Raw genomic sequence first — 19416 nt, forward strand, 5'->3', positions numbered from 1 at the left:
TGCTAAGTTCTTTACGTGTGTCATCTCATTGGTCTTCAAAACCACCCTCTGAAAGATAGTAGTATGAACTGAAAGATACTATTACTATCAAGATTAGGCCAGTAATTCGCCTCACTTAGTAGAGCTGGGACTTGAACCAACCCAGCGGGACTTCTGATCTCATGAACAGTACTGCCTTCCTGATTTATTCTTTGCTCGCTTTCAACATGAAAAGAAAGCATTTCTGTCCAAGAACTGTTTTGAGGGAAAGAATCTTGTTTTGGTAGTGATGTACAGGTCTAAATATATCTGAACTGTTTTCTAAATTCAAATGCATGTGAAACTCTTTAATAGTCCAGATGGGCAAATACAGAGGTTGGAATGCCTTCCCGGTGCGAGGCTGCCGGCCGCAATCCTGCTGCCGTGGGCACGCTCAGCGTGCAGAGGCTGCATCTCTCCTCTGTGGACAGATTTTTACCGAAGTTGTAAAGACCCGTCCCAGGCTCCAAGGAGAAGACAGAAGTGACAGTGAAACTCAGCTTTGGGCCTGAGTCTTCTGGGGCTGTGACTTCCAAGGCATTTGTCCCCCATGCTGCTACCCAGCCTGCCCTGCCTGCGGTGGAGTGGGGGTCTGCCCACCCCGAGACAGCCTGCAGAACCTTGAGCAAACCGAGTTCTTGGTGCCTACAAGTCCTGGGGGAGTCAGCCCCTTGCCTGGTCTCCCTGAAACAGACTAAACATCATGTAATTTGAGATCACATTAATCTTATCCCATTAATATTTGAGATGAATGCCGATAATTTACATATCCTAAACATTTTGAACAGTCAGCTTTATTGAAACATAATTTACATAAAATGGGGTGTTCTGGTGAATTTTCTAGAATAATTGCCATGTGTACCATTCAAAGATAGATAGTCTTTAGGACTGTATAATTGCTTCTTTTTGCATATAGTAATCTCTTAAGAAATGTATATATTGAATTGACTGTACCTATTTTATGATGACTACTAATTTCACTGCATGTATTTACCTTAACGTGGGATGATTTTGAGTGTTAATTCAACTTCGCCTTTCTGGAATATACCTGATCTTTTTTATGTATTGCTGGGTTCTACTTGCTAATATTTTGTTAAGGAATTGTGTCTTTGTTATTATGATGAGTATATTGTTCCTAATGCCTTTGTCTGATTTCAGTATTGGGGTCAGACTGGCCCTAATGATGAGTTGAGAAATATTCCCTCTTTCTCTGTCTTCTGAAGGAGTTTCCATAAGATTGGTATTAATTGCTTCCCTAAATTTTTGATAGAATTAACCAGTGAATCCATGTGGACCTGGAGTTTTCTTTATAGGAAGGTTTTTGCAACAAATTCAACTTTTAAAAGTAGAAACAGGGGTTGCTTAGATTTTTATTTCTTCTTATATCAGTTATCCAATTTATATCTCTCAAGGTCTGTCCATTTTCCTCTGAGTTGTCGAATTTATTGGCATAAAATTGTACATGATATTTTCTTATCCTTTTAATGTCTTTAGAATCTGGTATCTCCTCATTCATTCCTGATAATTGGTAAATTGTCTTCTGTTTCCTTGATCAGTCTAGCTAGAGATTTCTTGTTTTTATTTTATTTTTTAAATTATCTCCTCTTAATTTCAATGATTTTTCTTTTTTATATTTTCTATTTCGTTCACTTGCAGACATTTCCTTCTCTTTACTTTAATATGCTTTTCTTTTTCTAACTTCTTAAAATGGAAGGTCTTTGATCTTTTTCGTCATTTCCTTTTCTTATATAAGCTTTTTTAAACTACAACTTTCCCTCCAAGCATGGCTTTTGCTGCATCCCACAAATTTTGATAGATTTTTATTATCATTCGGTTCAAGATATTTAATTTCCCTTGTGGTTTCTTCTTTGCCTCATGAGTTATTTAGAAGCATGTTGTTTAATTTCTAAATATCTGGGGGAATTTCCTGATCTACTTTTGTTATTGACTTTTAATTTCAGCTGTGGTCAGAGAACACATTCTGCGTGATTTTGAGATTTAAGGACCTTGCTTATGGTCTTGGTGAATGTTCCTTTTGCACTGGAAAAGTATATATATTCTACTGTTGGGGGATATAGAATGTGTGTATGTCATTTAGGTCCAGTTAGTTGAGAGTGTTGTTCAGGTGGTCTCTGTTCCTAACTGCTTTCCTGTCTGCTTGTTCTGTTAATTACAGCAGAGGCCTATTCTTGACAGTCGTGAGGAACACACACATTTAGGATTGTTATATTTCTGGGCAAAATCATCCTCCCAAGCTTTTTCTCCTTTTCTTTGTTTTTTTTGAAAAGAATCATTCGTATGATCTTCCTTGTTTATAAATGATGGGTCTTGTTGCCCTGCAGTTTTCCCCTTTCTCTGGGCAGAGGAAAGTTCCCTTGGGTTGGGGTGCCATGTGGGTGGACCAAGTAAGTGTGGCTCAGAGGGGCACTGGTGGGGTGGTGAGCGCAGGGTCAAGTGATGAACTTTATTTCTCCTCTGATTCACACTGTAAACGCATTTGTGCAGGGATTTGAAAGACTGCCACAAGAACTCTCAGCTTGGGCAGAGCTGATACACGCTGTGGTTTGGTGAGGCCGCTGTGAACTGAGAGAGGGCGCCCTCTGAGAGCTTGCTCAGGGCATGACATCAGCTGCTGTCTCTGGGAGATGCCAGATTTGGCTCTACTGGGAGACATATGTTCTAGCACAGTTTTTAACTCCATTGAAGGTGGCAAAAGGAATGTGGGGGCCAGTGGCCATGCATGCTGCTCCCTGTGTGGAAGCCATTCTATTTTCTATTAAGGAGGCCCTCCTCCCACCCTCAGATTGTGCATCCCAGACACATCCCAGTGTATCCAGTGTAGGCAGCTCCCAGGGCGACTGATCACCCACAGCCCTTGCTTCACCGTGTCGCTGACCGAAACACCCCAGCCCCTCCCAAGATGCTTCTCCATTTCTCCTCTCTTCAATATCTCCAGGTGTATGTATCAAAATCTTTTTTTTCTAAGTATGAAACTGAAGATTTTTTTAGAATTGGAGAAAAACCACAATTTACAAAGACAAGCAAAATCTTTTTGAAACTAAGTGTTTAATTACTTGCCTTACTTTTAGGAAGTTTGTAAGCTCAGTCATTTATAAGCACCCATAGGATTTTTGCCATTTGGTCCACTATTGTATTATTTTACATATTTTCTCTGAATAAACTCATTTTTAAAACCTACACTCATGCTAAGAAGTAATATCTGTGAAATCATGGGTTTTATATGCTCATTATACATTTTTCTATGTACATATATATTTAAGTTGAAAATCATCACCTACCACCACCTCATGTCCCACTTGGTGAGAATGCGTGTCACACTGTGGAAGTCGTTAGTCTGGGGCAAATGTGGATTTGGCAGTGAACTTAGAGAAGTGCACCAGCACTTGGCAGAGGTCTGAGAAGGATTGCTTGTACCTGCGGCTTTGGGGTGCTGGGTCCTTCAAGAAAAGGGGCTGGAAGGCGTTTCTGGAGCCCAGACAGGGCTAATTGTTTTGCAGGGAGCAGACCTTTCATTGTTCTATTTGAATGCCATGAATTTCAAAACCAGCCATTTCAAACATGCCAGGAAATATTTGTCAAATGAATGACATTGAATTAAACAAGCAGAGTGTATGTGAAATTTTATTTCATTACCAATTTAGAATATCCATATCACTATTACCCTCACTTAATTTAAATATTTTTCTGTGTGCCATATTTCCTATTCTAGGAGAGGAATTACAGGGTTAGGTCTAGTGTCATATGTTTTATTTGAGAAGAACCTGTTACTGTTCTGGGAGGAGACCTAAACAGAGGAACTACTTCCAGGTTGAGGGGACTTTCCTGAGGGGACTGTTGCCCGGGGGCCGGGCAGCTGTCAGGAAACCCAGGGAACAGTGCCCTGTCCTTCCCCTGAGGGGTGAGGGCGGGTGGGGTTCCTGGCACCCCGAGTGAGAGGGAGAGCTGTGAGGATGTAGCCTGAACCTTGTGGCTCTGCTGGTAGAATAAATGCCCTGACCTCACTTTGCTCACACCTTCGCTTCTGCTGTCAGTTCCGCCCTTCAGCCACCAGAAGCCAGAGGGCAAAGGAGCCCACTGATGAGGTGCACGTGGCCCAGCCTGTGGGGCCGGGGGCACAGTGGGGGACATGGGCCTGTCTGGTCATCCCCCGCCTAGTGTTCTGTGTGTAAGGTAGTAGGGGCAGGTGGAGGTTGAGAAATGTAAGCCATAACTATCACACCCCCCCCACCCCGACCCCGCCGCTGGTAACAAAGCCGGCTTCTGCCAGCACCCAGGCCATATCCCTGTTACCCTCTGCTCCTCATACCTCTGCTGGATGGGGGGTGGCCCATACCTCACGGCTGTCTCTTGGGGTCCTTGGAGTTCTGTCGTTGGGCTGAGCCCACCCCCCGTGCTGAGACTTCATGCGTCTCCTGCCCTCTGAGTCTCCGCCGGTGCCAGCACCGAGCAGAACCCCGGAAGCCAGAGGGTAGAAAGGCTTGTTGATGTAATCTGGGTTCAGTCAGCCTCCTGACGCACAGCACAGGGCGGAAGAGGGTGGACGCCGAGGGACAAGGACAGATAGCCAGCCTAGATCCCATTCCAGAAGCCAGATCTCTTCATGCCAGGCACTTCCATGGTCATCCCCTTTCAGGGTCCGCAGCAGTCTTCCCTCTTTCCCGTCTGCCTTTATTCGAAGCTAATGAAAAGAACTCTCCTTACTGACTGGAATGCTCTAGTGTGTTAAAATGAGCAGGAAACAAGAGAGAACATTGTCTGCTTTTAATGCATATTCCTCAGGCAGTTTTCAGTCGGTGATTAACTGAGGCCTGTATTCCTCTAGACGCAAGCAGAAGTTCCTAACTATTTTCTTCCTAAAGAGGCAATATTTGACCAGGCACCGGGAGCAGCTGATGTTACTAATAGCTTATTTCATATGCTGTACTCTCTCGTTTAACTCTCACAATGACCATAGGGAGAAGAGTGTTTTTTCTTTATGTCACAGATGAGGAAACCTACACTTACAGAAGTTAAAGTAACTTGTCCAGGGCGAGGGCAGAGTGAGAACAGGAGAGCCCTCCAGGGCAGGGGATTCCTCCGCCCAGCCTTGGGCTCTGCTACACTGCAAAAACTTAAGGAGTCCACACAAAGGGTTCACCTGCCAGGCGTCCACTGAGAGCCCGCTGCATGCTGGGCACCATGCTGGGGGCTGACAGCAAGGAGCAAAATGGACTGTGGCTTCCCTTCATGGAGTTTTCAGTCTGGTGGGAGAGGTTGACATTGAACTGTCAGCCCCCCCCGAGGGGTGCGAAGGTGGGGGTATGTCCTCGGAGGACGAGGGAGGGGCGCCACGGGTGATGGCGCAGGCCGGCTTTCATCTGGGGCCCTGGACAGGACCTTTCGCGGGAGCTTTGGTTCCACAGAGACCTGATGGGGATTGGGTTAGGGTTATATAGTCGGGCAGTGAGCACCCCAGGCAATCACAGTGGGGAAAGCCCTACGGTAGGCAACCCCCCCCCCCCCCCCCCCCCGTATCTCCGAGCAAGAGGCCCCTCCTGGGAAGGTATTGTTTTGTTTCCATGACTCTCACTGGTCCTCATCTCAAGACCGACTGACCACCCAGCTGCTCTCTGAAAGGGGGAGGGGAGAGCAATAGCCTCACTCTGTAAACTCTGTTGTGTGTTACTTTCTGGTTTAGAATTTTTTACTTTTTGTAAAAGAAACTATTAAAAAACAAAGTTCTGTTTACAGCCAGCTCCCTGGTTGGAAGCTGGAAGCTCAGGGTGCATTCTCAGTGTGGGAATTGTTCCCGCGTTCATCGCTGCCCAGTCTGAGCTCCAAGTGTCATTTCACCATCTGACTGGAGAGGACTGATTTAATAACAGTTGTTAATTGGTGTTGCTATAAAGCTCAGTATGGGTGTTTTTCTTGTTTGGGGTGTTTTTTCTTTCTGTAACATGTCAGGGCTTGCAGAGAAGTTAGACACTGAGTGAAAGTGTAATTCTTTCTGAAGCTTAATACATGGTTTAAATGTTTTGGGGAAAACTGAGATCTGAGTAAACTTTAATGCAAGAAGAACAGAAATTTGAAGAGGCATCTACCTTTTAGTTATTAATGTAAAATAAAATTAATGTAAAATACTCTGTTTTGCTCCTTTCTGTACCTACCAACTTTGCACATTGAGTCACAAAATCACAAACCCAACAGGAGGGTGGAAAGAAATAAAACTTAGTTGTCCTGTTCTTCTGGAGATAAGCTGGTGACCTTGAAGGAAAGCATCTGATGCGCACATGAAGTGTCAGCGTCGTAAGGGCGGAGTCACCTTATCATCACTATGTCCTGGGGCTCACTCAGGCCCTGAATGGATAGTATGTACCAAGTGACTGGGAAGAGAGAAAATCATTAGTTGATTTTGTTATGTCAGTATGCTGCTAAGGATTTTCCGTTGCTTTATACAAAGTCTGGGGAATGACAAAAATTAAAGCTCTGTTTCCATGGACTCCCTCCAGACCTAATGAAAGTGCTGCCCTGAGGTGTGCAGGGAAGCCCGGGGCAGGGGGTGCCCACTAGACATAGGCTCTGGGCTCAGCCCTGCCACTCAGCCATGTGCTACCCTGGGCAAGTCACCTGCCCTCCTTTTTTCTGTCATTTCCAAAACAGTTGTATGCTTGCCCTTCTGACTTCCCAGAGTTGGCGAGTGGTCAAATGACATGAAGGATGCAAAAGTGTCTTGAACCTGGAAGGCAGCGCCCGCTCTCCTGCCCAGCCTGACCCCGCAGAAAGCACAGGTTAGCCCCATCCTTCCAGCCGTCTAGTTCTCCCAGAAAGCCTGCTGTGGGCCAGCTGAGTCATTTTTTTTTGTTCGTAGTATTTAATATCATTCCCTGAGCACAGTCATTGTTGAGGACTGTAGGCACTCACTAATAGAAGTAATAGGGATGGTTTATAAACTAAAGTCTTTACCTCTCTGAATCACGTGTAGAATCATTCTGTGTTTATGGTGGTATTTGCTGGAAGTTCGAGCTCATACATACCTGTGATACTGGGCTGCGCGACCCCAGCAGGAAGAAGGCAGGTAGGTTTGTGCATGTATTTCTGTACGCGGTGGGTGTTCTGTGCATGTATTTCAGCTTCTGGAGGTATCAGGTAGCCGTCATTTGCTAGCATGTGCCCAGGCGGTTCTCCTAAATTTGTTCAGGTAACATATTCACATAGTTGCAAATTCATAAGCTACCGAGGAGAGAATGGGGCAAGCTCTGCTTCCGCTTCTATGGCCTGGCCCCCAGTTTCACTGGGAGGAAGCAAGTCTTCCTTCTCCTGACGGCCCTGGCTGCTTAGATGTTGAGTTTAAACGAAGAGATTGGGAGTTTCCGAGTGTTTTGGAGAGAGTAAGGCGGTAGGTAAATAGCTCGCTGGGTTGGGTAGGGATGGTAAGGGAGTTGGTGTAGAAATATAAACACGAGCTCTTCCATCTGTAATGCATACAGTGTTGCTTTTTGATGTATAGTTGACAAAATACTTGTAATTATCTTGAGAGAATAGCCTGCAGTCTTTCACAAACATGGTACAAATGAAAGAAGTGGGCAAGTTTGACCTGAGTTTCCGATCTTTCCTCAGCGTATTGAGATGGGTAGTTATAGTTGCAGGCAGCCTCATTCTCACGAGAATGAGAAACCCCCTTCTGTTTCCACCCACTGGCAAAGTCCCCTCAGTCTCATCTCCTGGACAGGTGTGGAAGAGCATCTTAAATATGCTCAAATCATGCAAATGATTCCCTTGCTGATATCTTGGGGCATGACCCTTTTCCCAAAAAAGGTGGTTTATTAATATATGCATTCCTAATGTTTAGATTTTGTATGAGTGGAGAAAATGAACAGCATGTATCGTATACTCTGTGTGGGGTAAGTGCTATTTAAATCTGGTTTGAGCTGCCAAGCATCTCACTAACACGGGATCACTGGCTGGAGTCCAGGTTTGTTGGGTTTCTTTTTTTCTTTTGAGGAGGGGTCAGACTTCAGAGAACTAAGCCATCTGTCTAGCAAATTATTTTAAGGCTTTAATAACAAATAATTTGCAGTATATTTTAATGTGCAGAGTAGAAAGTGAATGTTTTACAAAACTGACATCTCTAGAAATGTCTTCCACATTCTGCTTTGTTATCATTTTGATACTGTAATCCTGGTGTGGTAGCACACGTCTTTGTGCTAATGTTTTTGTGGAATTAATTAGTTCATTAAAAGCACCATTTTAAAAACTGGCATGTCAGTAGCAGTGTACTTCTTTAGAAGGAAGGCTCTTGCTTCTAAGAGGCATTGAGCTTTGACTACAACAGATGCAGGGATTTTTAGCTGCATATTAATCTGTAAGACTTTGAAGATTCTCTGTGCTTTCTTGGAGCTTTGTTTTGTGGTGGACTCAGATTGCTGCTGCTAGTGGCTTTGGGTGGCTAGTGTAATGAGCTCTCCAGCACCTCAGATCTTCACCTGCTAATGAGAACTTTGCATTTTAGCTGTTTCACACCTCCTAACTGGGTCTACACGGCTTACTTTAATGTCCTGTCTACTCATTCAGCAAATATTTGAGGAGTGTCTAGTGGGCACCAGGTGCCAGGGCAAGGTGCTGGGAGGCAGCATTGAAGAAGGCAGTTGTGCCGACCCCTAGAGAGTCCTTTTGGAGAGACAGACTTTAAACAAATAATCACTCGAGAAATTGCTTAATTACAGCTGGGTCAGAAGCTACAAAGAGAATTAAGATGTGCCGTAATTGGTAGAGTGAGGTGCACTGACTGGGGGGGCTGAGGGGAGTGTTGGGGAAGGCTCCCTGAGAAAGTAGCATTTCAGCTGGAGGCAAAGACTTGAAGCATGAGCAGGACTGACCTGGGCACAGGGGTCAGAGTAGCTGGGAGAAGAATCTCCCCAGGCAGAGAATGCAGAGTGCGCCCAGTGTTCAGGGCAGCGCACGCCTGCTCCGGACTGTGGGGAAGGGGCCAGAGGATGCCGGAGCCACAGTAGCAGCTGGACTGCAGGGCCTCTTTGGCACACTTAGGGCTTGAGACTGAGTTCCCCACCGAGCTGTGCCTTCTGCACTGATGCAGAGGCAGGGAGCTTCTGTAGGTGGGTGATAGGATTTGGGAGGGTAGGTGACCCTTAAGGTCATAGAAGTAGGTCCTTGACTTTGTTGTAAAGATTGAGTAACTGAGAGACGGTGATTTAGAAACAAGAAAACAAGCAAAAACTAACCTTGAACTCCCATAAGGGAAGTGTGATTTTAACAGGATCAAAGAAGAAACCAGATACCTCAATTCTAGAACAGGTCTAGAACAGTTACTCTGAACTTGGAGTCCCTGAGTGGACTTTAAGGGACCTATGAACTGCAGAAAACTGTATGTAAAATATTGTGTAGATGTGTATTTTAGGTTTCAGTACTTTGTCAAGGGAATCTACAACCCAAGAAAGATTTAAGAACACTAGTGAGAGAAATCAGAGCCCAGTAGTCTTTTATGTTTGCAGAAAGCTATTAGGTTTTGGAGGGAATATTTGTGTGTCTTTCCACAGGGCTGAAATTAGGTAATTGGGTAGAGACACAGGTAAGTGGATTTGAAGCCACCTGGCCTTCCAGCAGTGCAAGAGGCTGCCTTGTGAGGTGTGTTACAGGGGTGTCTATGCAGACCACTCCTTGAGGGTGCTGATAAATTGCAAGATTGACGGGGTCCTCTGGTGAGAGGGCCGCTGAGGCCCCAGAGTCCTTCCATTCTCTAATTTAAGGACCTGTGCAGGAGCAAAGCCAGTTGCTCGAAGAAAATCAGAAAGAAGAAGGCTTATAGGGCTCCAGAAATTAATATCAGAAACCTGAGGATGGTGTGGTTATTTCTGATGCAGCGGGGATATTGAAGTTGTTGAGACAAAAGCTGAGTCCTAAGGAAACCTGTAGCAACCTCGAGAAGAATCAGTTGGATCACACTGGGAAAAACTGGATGAGAAACCCTTGAGAGTCTGACTGTACCTGGGGAGCAGAGCAAGGGGATTGGAGTCTCTAAGTGCTCAAAGTTTATTTTCTGCCTGAAAACACTGAAGTTCTGAATCTCACCGTGACCTGAACCTGTGATGTGTAGGAGTCTGCGCTCAGCCCCGGTCTGGGACCGTCAGGCTAGCTCCTCGGCTTGTGCTTCACGCGGGAGAACCAAGCCGCTCTCCGTTTTCGAAGGGCCTCTGTAATGTAAATAGGAACAGCAATCTTTCCAAGTTATTACCCTGTTAACAGGTTGACAGATAGATGAAAATTGTGACTCACTGCTCAATTTGGCACTAAATTAATGTCTTTCTGTGCTGCGTCTGCTCAAGTGTAAACTAGTCACCACTGCTGTGTTACTGCTTGTTTGCCTAGATTCCAAAGGTAAAAATTAAAGTGATTCGATCCTGCCACAGAAAGGGATGCAGCATATGGTGGAAGTGTAGGAGGCGAGGACTGTGTTCCCACCTGGCCTCGGTCGGCGCTCCGAGTGGGAGGGCGCCTGTTGCCGAGCTCCCTGCAGATGCCCGCGCACACGCTGGCTGGGGGTTAGCATCCTGAGAAGTTCTGCCCAAGAGGGGGTTCGGTGAAGACCACCTCCCCTTCCCGCTGCGACCCTCGGCAAAAACCAAGTGCCTCTTATCTCCAGCTTTTGAATTTGATGTTCCTAGCTTTCCTTATTTCTGTCAAATTACTAGTGGTGGATTTGCATTTTGAAGGTTGGGTCTATTTGAGAATGAAATGTTTTGATTTTTGCTTCTAGGATTTAGACATTGTTTTCCTCAGTTAAAGACACAGCTGACTTTCTCTTTTTGGCAAATACATAATGTCACCTGTAAAAAGGAAATTTGCATCTCCTTTATGTTAGGCATGTGAATGAGAAGCAGTCTCCTTGAAATTCTTTTTCGCTTAATAAAATCTTTGAATTGAGTTTGCTGAGCTTTATCTGAAATCACTGGTTGGAGAGGAGACCAAAAATACCCCCCAGACCTCTCTACTATCCCATGTCAACAGATCTCATAAATGAGGGAATCCAGAAATGGCAAGGAACATTGGTTGTCTGCCAATTTAGAACTTCAGCCCTTACTAAAAGTAAGCAAATTCAGATAGTTGGTGTGGAATGCCAGAAATCTACACACTGAATATGGTTTTTGGAATCATCACCCATTCCCCTGTTTTCCAGAAAGCATTAGAAACTTTGAAGGTGAAAGGTACCAGGGAGATCAAATTATGTTACCTTTGTACTGAAGTTCTGCATATTCACTTGCATTCTACTGTCCACAGCTTTGATGGCTATTGATGGAGGATCAGTTTAGAAGACATTGCCTATCTCCACCCCCTTAGCATATACTTAGCAGTGACCTCCATTCACACAGGACAGTGGGTCTTTGCTTCTTGCTGAGCCTAAAGTAAACTGGGTCGAAACCACACACAGATTTAGAGAAGTATATGAATGCAGAAATGTTTCCAGTGACCTGGTGCAAACTTTGATGTGAAGTTTGCCATGTCATCCACCATTTCAAGAAACATCAGGCAGTGATGAAAAATGAATGAATTTCCTCTTTTCACCTCTTTGTAGCATTTAAGCTTAGGCCACATTTGTATAGCATGAAGCTGTAAGTCCAGAAGGGCGCCAGGGGGATGATGTGTGGTGGTGTCTCACTCTATTTCTTAGCCATCCTGGAAAGATCATTTCCTAAACCATTTGAAAAATCCACAGAACAGGGCCTTCCTTTTAAGAAATAACCTCTTGTTCTTTCTGAGCTAGTTCACTTTTTAATGCCATGGCCTCACCTTTTGGTCCTTTCTGGAGATGGAAGATAGCTGTTCGGTACTGAGCTCCTAAAAGCCACTGGCATACTTGAAGAATCACAGTCTCCTGTGGCTCTCTTGTCCCCAGGGCGGTCAGCCTTGAGCCCCCACCTCCTTCCTCCGTGCCGCCCCTGCCCCAGTCCTTTGACCACCAGTGGCATTCGCCGCTGGGCTCTTCACAGTCCCTGCTCTTCCTTCTTCAACTCCCAAGTTCAAACCTGAGAACAGCCTTTGCTCAGGGCAGCCTGATGGGTTAATCAGTAGGATTGCCCCCTGACTGCCATAGCTGATAGATTGGTGCTCACTTTTTAACAAATGGCATTCTGTTGTCTGGTATCTGTCATGAGCCCCAGGTTTTGGACTAAAATCTTTTCATGTTGTGAATGGAGAGCTAATCTCCCTCTTTCCCCAAGAGAATGCAGCTTTTATATGGCCCTGATCTAATGGACATGTAATTTAATGTGTCGTCTCCAACGGAAAGGAAATCCAGTGCAAACTCCTTCATACATAGTTTTGTGTCTGAGCTATTATATTATCTCCAGTGTGAGTGGAGGGGGCACAGACACTGGTATGATTCTCTTCTCAGAGGATCTCAACCAGACCCAGCTCTGTTGGTGCTGTGGGCTGGCATCTTCACCGTGAGCCTGCAGTGGGGGGAATATATCTGCTCAGGGAGGGCATTTCTGCAGAGTAGGACCCATGATGTACCAGTAAGAGTATCTAGAATTTTTGAGTCCTTAGTATGTGCCAGACACAATGCTAAGTACTTAATGTCAGTTATCTCAGTGACAGTTAAGAGGTACAGATGCCATCTGGACCAGAAGAACAGAGGACTCCCTTTCAGAGAAATGTCTCCAAGAAAAGGGAACTGATAGACTACCTAATATGCTTGAGTGTAGGGAGAGAAATTTTAAGAGAGTTTAGGGATAAAGTTTTAGTAGGTGCACAGAAAACTAAACAGGTGAAAATTAAAACAGAAAGCTGTAGAAGTAAATAAATGTGCTCAAGAGCCACAGACAGCTCAGCTATTACAAAATATATGCAGAGATTTTAGAATGTAAATGCCAAGTACCAATTTGAGCAAAAATTATGATATAACTTGAATTAGTTAGAGTCCAACCAGGAACTCAGGAGTGACTTCAGTTATTTACAACAGAGGGATCCGAATCCAGGGAATTGAGATGAGAAACCAAATGGGAGATAGCAAGAAAGCCGCGAGGTCATGCCTTCAGTGAAAGAGCAAGAGCAGGCCCTGAAGACTCGTTGGGTAGAAATTTCGGCAGAAAATGCCAGAAGGTGGCACGGACTTGGCTTCCGATCCATGCTTGGGTGTTTCTTTTTCCACTTAGGTATGTTGATGACGTGATCAGCCGCATTGACCGGATGTTTCCTGAAATGTCCATCCATTTATCCAGACCCAACGGAACATCAGCAATGCTTCTGGTAAGTTCTACCTGACCTATTTGTACGGGCCTGTGTGGAAGAAAACTGGCCTCAAAACTAAGTCTCTGGTTGTGTGTTGTAGGATCTATAGAATGGAAAACTAAATTTCAGTTGGATGGTGAATAGGTGTCCTTCTCTTCACGAGTATTCTGTAGGTTAAAAGTTGTACATGTTGAAACTTTGCTTTTGAATGAAATTGTAGAGCCCATCTACAGATTAACCAGAGAGGAAATATGCTATAAGCCCATTCTGCCTGTAAGTCAGTTCATGGTGTTCTGATGAATCTGCTTTATGTCGTCAATAGTAATGCTCAACTGTTGGATCCTGCTAAAGAAAACACCTTCTTAAAACAGAGCCAGGTTCTGCGGAAAGTCATTTATAAAATCCATTATGTATTTGAAGTGTACTTGATCGCCAAGACTTCCAGTTTTGTTGTTTCTGATTTTGGTTTGCTCTGACCAAGTTGGCCACATAACCTTACCATGATTGTGTTTGTAAGAATCCACCAAAAAACTCTTGAGAAATGCTGTAGAATAGAGAAGCTGAGTTATATTAGTGATTAGAAAGGCATTCAGGGCCGAGAAGCTTTCTGATGCTCTGTGTAATAATACACTTGAAGAACACTTCCCCGAACATGGATTTTGAGGCACCACCCCATTTTACAGAAAGCAGAATTAATGGAATAAAGGAGTGGTTTTTCGAGGCCGTCAGGGAGGCGAGCCTTCAGGACTGAGTGTTTCTTATGTCTTGGCAATTGCCACTGCTTTGGGGCCTAGCCTGAACTCCCCGGACTTTTGCATTTTAGTTTTGTAAAATCTTCTAAGTAGCTAGTCACCCACGATGAGTTGCTATTCACTAAAGCCATTCGCCTGAGGAGAGTAAGCTTACAGTATGTGCATGTGTGTTTCCTATGAAGAAAGGAAAAGATGGGAGCTTGTTAAATGTGTGGTATTTCATTTCTGAGAAAAAATTAGTGAGGTTCATCTGGGTGTCATGCTATTTTTCTTCAAAATTCTTTCAACTAAAAAATACAGTGAATAAAATAATAGAGTGTTCTCTTAATAGAAAAAGAAAATGCGTTGTATCTGTCTATAAAACATACAGTATTTTCTGCCTCAGTTAAATGTGCAAATTGCCTAAAATTTAAGATCCTCTAGACCCAGCAGTTGAAACATCAATTCTGCTTCACCTACTTGACAGAAATCAAAGAGTTAATGAAGATAAAAATGAAAGTGTCCTCAGTGAAATAGGTTTGTTCAAATTATTTGTGGGTCATTGAGCTTCCATTTCGTGGTGAAGGTAGGAATTTGGCATTGAAGGGAATGAGCAGAGAACAGGATTATAGGTAAACAGGTCTAAGATATTAGAGTTACTTCCACTTGAGAAAGCTGGTTTTTATTTCATGATGACCTGTCAGCCTCATCTGCTTTCCCATGGGGCCTCTGTTTTAACAGACTGATGAGCGAATTTAGGAGCTCAATTCAAGGGAGGAATTCCATTTTATATATACCATTTTTACCCCTGGAGTGGCTAAATCAGATCATCGTACATCCAGAGAGTTAGTCTTTACCTTTCTTAGGTGACACGGAAATTCATGTAAGGTGGTACTTATTTATAGGAATCACAGTAGATGATCTGATTCAGAAGCAAATTGTCAGGCGGATAATCATACTTTTAACATAATTGCTTTATTAGGCTTTTACTTTTTTTTTTTTTTTTTTTGAGAGGGCATCTCTCATATTTATTGATCAAATGGTTGTTAACAACAATAAAATTCAGTATAGGGGGGTCAATGCTCAATGTACAATCATTAATCCATCTCAAGCCTAATTCTCGTCAGTCTCCAATCTTCTGAAGCATAACGAACAAGTTCTTACATGGTGAACGAATTCTTACAGAGTGAATAAATTCTTACATGGTGAACAGTACAAGGGCAGTCATCACAGAAACTTTCGGTTTTGATCATGCAATATGACCTATAAACCATCAGGTCAAATATGAATATTCATTTGATTTTTGTACTTGATTTATATGTTGATCCCACATTTCTCCTATTATTATTATTATTTTTATTTTTAATAAAATGCTGAAGTGGTAGGTAGATGCAAGATAAAGGTAGAAGAGATAGTTTAGTGCTGTAAGAAGGCAAATGTAGATGATCAGATGATCAGGTGTGTGCCTATGGACTAAGTATTAATCCAGGCTAGACAAGGGCAGCAAGACATCCACGGATGCAGAAGATTTCTCTCAAAGCAGGGGGGGTGAGGTTCTGAGCCTCACCTCTGTTGATCCCCAAATTCTCACCTGATGGCCCCCCTGCGACTGTGCCTGTCTTAGGTTGTTCCTCCCTTGAGGAATCTTACCCGTCTCTGGCTAACCAGTCATCTTCCGGGGCCATACAGGGAAATGTAAAGTTGGTAAGTGAGAGAGAAGCCATATTGTTTGCAAAGGTTAGCTTTTTACTTCTTTGCAGATTTATGCCCTGTGGCTTCTATGCCCAGCACTTGTCTCGAGGTATCTTTACCACCTGGAGGAATTATGATACTCGGTAAATTCGATATGAGGCACGAATTCTATTTAAAGTTTGTAATTAGGAAGGAAGAAGAAAAGCTATAGATGTAGCATATGAAGGAAACTTGGGAGGATTGATTATTTCTTTGACATATCTTCTTGTATAGTACCTTAAGTATGTATAGGTTTTAAACTACTAACTAATTTGCACACACATATTGACATAATAGGAATACGGTGACATAAACAAAGCAAATCTATAATTACCAGCCATCTCCAGTGAAGCCAAGAAAACCATTTAGGCACCCTAGGCATTTGTGAAAATTTATCTATGATATGATGGATATTTTCCAACTGTACTTGAACCATCAGACAAATTAAAGCAGCCCATTTCTGGGATCTGTTCACATCCCATATGTTCTTTTAACCATAGATAGTCTATAGTCATGAGATTTTGGGGTGCTACAACTTGCACCCCTCCCAACTCCTGGTTGAGTTCCAACAGTACAGATCCAGTCAAATTCGTTGTCTCACTGTATGCACATGCCAGCCTAGACATCTCCCTCCTCCTTCTTATGGCAAGTCCAGGAGATGGTGGGCTGGATGCAGCCACAACCGCAGCATCGTCCGGATCCCTGTGGAGGCTTTTTGATGATCATCCCCCGGCACGAGTCCTCCAGAGAGTGCTGATGCCGGAAGCTCCTCCTCATATCGTATCTTAGTTCATTTTCTGGGTATCCAAGCTAGGCCTTGATCTTCTGCGTAGGAACAAACAGACCCTTTGCCCACACTTTGACATGCCCTCTATACCACTGTGCAGAACTCATTGGAGGTCAGCACACAGTAACTGCTTTTTTTTTTTTTTTTTTTAATTAAGAGAAAGGAATATTATCAGAAAAGAGTACCTCCATAGCTGATCATCTGACACCCTTTAAGTGATCAACATTAAGGATATTTAAAGCATGCGTTGATCTTTGATTTACCAATAGTTTTATCCTGTTGAGGAGTAATCCCCCTTTTCTTTCTTTCTTTCTTTTTTTTTTTTTTTAAATTTTTAATCTACACTTACCTGAAGAATACTATGTTTACTATGCTCTCCCCTATATCAGGTCCCCCCTAACAACCACATTACGGTTACTGTCCATCAGCTTAGCAAAATGTTGTAGAGTCACTACTTGTCCTCTCTGTGTTGTGCAGCCCACCCTCCCCTTTCTCCCTCCCCCCCATGCATGCTAATCTTAATACCCCCCTTCTTCTTCCCCCCCCTTATCCCTCCCTGCCCACCCATCCTCCCCAGTTCCTTTCCCTTTGGTACCTGTTAGTCCATTTTTGGGTTCTGTAATTCTGCTGCTGTTTTGTTCCTTCAGTTTTTCCTTTGTTCCTATACTCCTCAGATGAGTGAAATCATTTGGTATTTCTCTTTCTCCGCTTGGCTTATTTCACTGAGCATAATACTCTCCAGCTCCATCCATGTTGCTGCAAATGGTTGGATTTTTCCACTTCTTATGGCTGAGTAGTATTCCATTGTGTATATGTACCACATCTTCTTTATCCATTCATCTACAGATGGACATTTAGGTTGCTTCCAATTCTTGGCTATTGTAAATAGTGCTGCGATAAACATAGGAGTGCATCTGTCTTTCTCAAACTTGATTGCTGCGTTCTTAGGGTAAATTCCTAGGAGTGGAATTCCTGGGTCAAATGGTAGGTCTGTTTTGAGCATTTTGATGCACCTCCATACTGCTTTCCACAATGGTTGAACTAATTTACATTCCCACCAGCAGTGTAGGAGGGTTCCCCTTTCTCCACAGCCTCGCCAACATTTGTTGTTGTTTGTCTTTTGGATGGCAGCTATCCTTACTGGTGTGAGGTGATACCTCATTGTAGTTTTAATTTGCATTTCTCTGATAATTAGCGATGTGGAGCATCTTTTCATGTGTCTCTTGGCCATCTGTATTTCTTTTATGGAGAACTGTCTGTTCAGTTCCTCTGCCCATTTTTTAATTGGGTTATTTGTTTTTTGTTTGTTGAGGCGTGTGAGCTCTTTATATATTCTGGACGTCAAGCCTTTATCAGATCTGTCATTTTCAAATATATTCTCCCATACTGTAGGGTTCCTTTTTGTTCTATTGATGGTGTCTTTCGCTGTACAGAAGCTTTTCAGCTTAATGTAGTCCCACTTGCTCATTTTTGCTGTTGTTTTCCTTGCCCGGGGAGATATGTTCAAGAAGAGATCACTCATGTTTATGTCTAAGAGGTTTTTGCCTATGTTTTTTTCCAAGAGTTTAATGGTTTCGTGACTTACATTCAGGTCTTTGATCCATTTTGAGTTTACCTTTGTATATGGGGTTAGACAATGGTCCAGTTTCATTCTCCTACATGTAGCTGTCCAGTTTTGCCAGCACCATCTGTTGAAGAGACTGTCATTTTGCCATTGTATGTCCATGGCTCCTTTATCAAATATTAATTGACCATATATGTTTGGGTTAATTTCTGGGGTCTCTAATCTGTTCCACTGGTCTGTGGCTCTGTTCTTGTGCCAGTACCAAATTGTCTTGATTACTATGGCTTTGTAGTAGAGCTTGAAGTTGGGGAGTGAGATCCCCCCTACTTTATTCTTCTTTTTCAGGATTGCTTTGGCTATTCGGGGTCTTTGGTGTTTCCATATGAATTTTTGAATTATTTGTTCCAATTCATTGAAGAATGTTGCTGGTAATTTGAGAGGGATTGCATCAAATTTGTATATTGCTTTCGGCAGGATGGCCATTTTGACGATATTAATTCTTCCTAGCCATGAGCATGGGATGAGTTTCCATTTATTAGTGTCCCCTTTAATTTCTCTTAAGAGTGACTTGTAGTTTTCAGAGTATAAGTCTTTCACTTCCTTGGTTAGGTTTATTCCTAGGTATTTTATTCTTTTTGATGCAATGGTGAATGGAATTGTTTTCCTGATTTCTCTTTCTATTGATTCGTTGTTAGTGTATAGGAAAGCTACAGATTTCTGTGTGTTGATTTTGTATCCTGCAACTTTGCTGTATTCCGATATCAGTTCTAGTAGTTTTGAAGTGGAGTCTTTAGGGTTTTTTATGTACAGTATCATATCATCTGCAAATAGTGACAGTTTAACTTCTTCTTTACCAATCTGGATTCCTTGTATTTCTTTGTTTTGTCTGATTGCCGTGGCTAGGACCTCCAGTACTATGTTAAATAACAGTGGGGAGAGTGGGCATCCCTGTCTGGTTCCCGATCTCAGTGGAAATGCTTTCAGCTTCTCGCTGTTCAGTATAATGCTGGCTGTGGGTTTATCATATATGGCCTTTATTATGTTGAGGTACTTGCCCTCTATTCCCATTTTGCTGAGAGTTTTTATCATGAATGGATGTTGAATTTTGTCAAATGCTTTTTCAGCATCTATGGAGATGATCATGTGGTTTTTGTCTTTCTTTTTGTTGATGTGGTGGATGATGTTGATGGATTTTCGAATGTTGTACCATCCTTGCATCCCTGGGATGAACCCCACTTGGTCATGGTGTATGATCCTTTTGATATACTGTTGAATTCTGTTTGCTAATATTTTATTGAGTATTTTTGCATCTACGTTCATCAGGGATATTGGTCTGTAAT

General features: G+C 43.1%; 1 protein-coding gene across 10 annotated transcripts in view; it reads left to right on the forward strand.

The window, feature by feature from the left end:
* The window catches only part of MED27 (mediator complex subunit 27), a 272303-nt gene that overhangs the window by 107583 nt on the left and 145304 nt on the right, over window positions 1-19416 (forward strand). For all 10 annotated transcript variants that reach the window (XM_073222493.1, XM_073222486.1, XM_073222460.1 and 7 more), the window contains exon 4: window positions 13188-13281. In XM_073222493.1, coding sequence (XP_073078594.1) covers window positions 13188-13281 — 94 coding nt within the window. The remainder of the gene's footprint in view (window positions 1-13187; window positions 13282-19416) is intronic.

Source organism: Manis javanica, chromosome 2 (assembly GCF_040802235.1).
Source record: "Manis javanica isolate MJ-LG chromosome 2, MJ_LKY, whole genome shotgun sequence".
Taxonomy (NCBI): domain Eukaryota; kingdom Metazoa; phylum Chordata; class Mammalia; order Pholidota; family Manidae; genus Manis; species Manis javanica.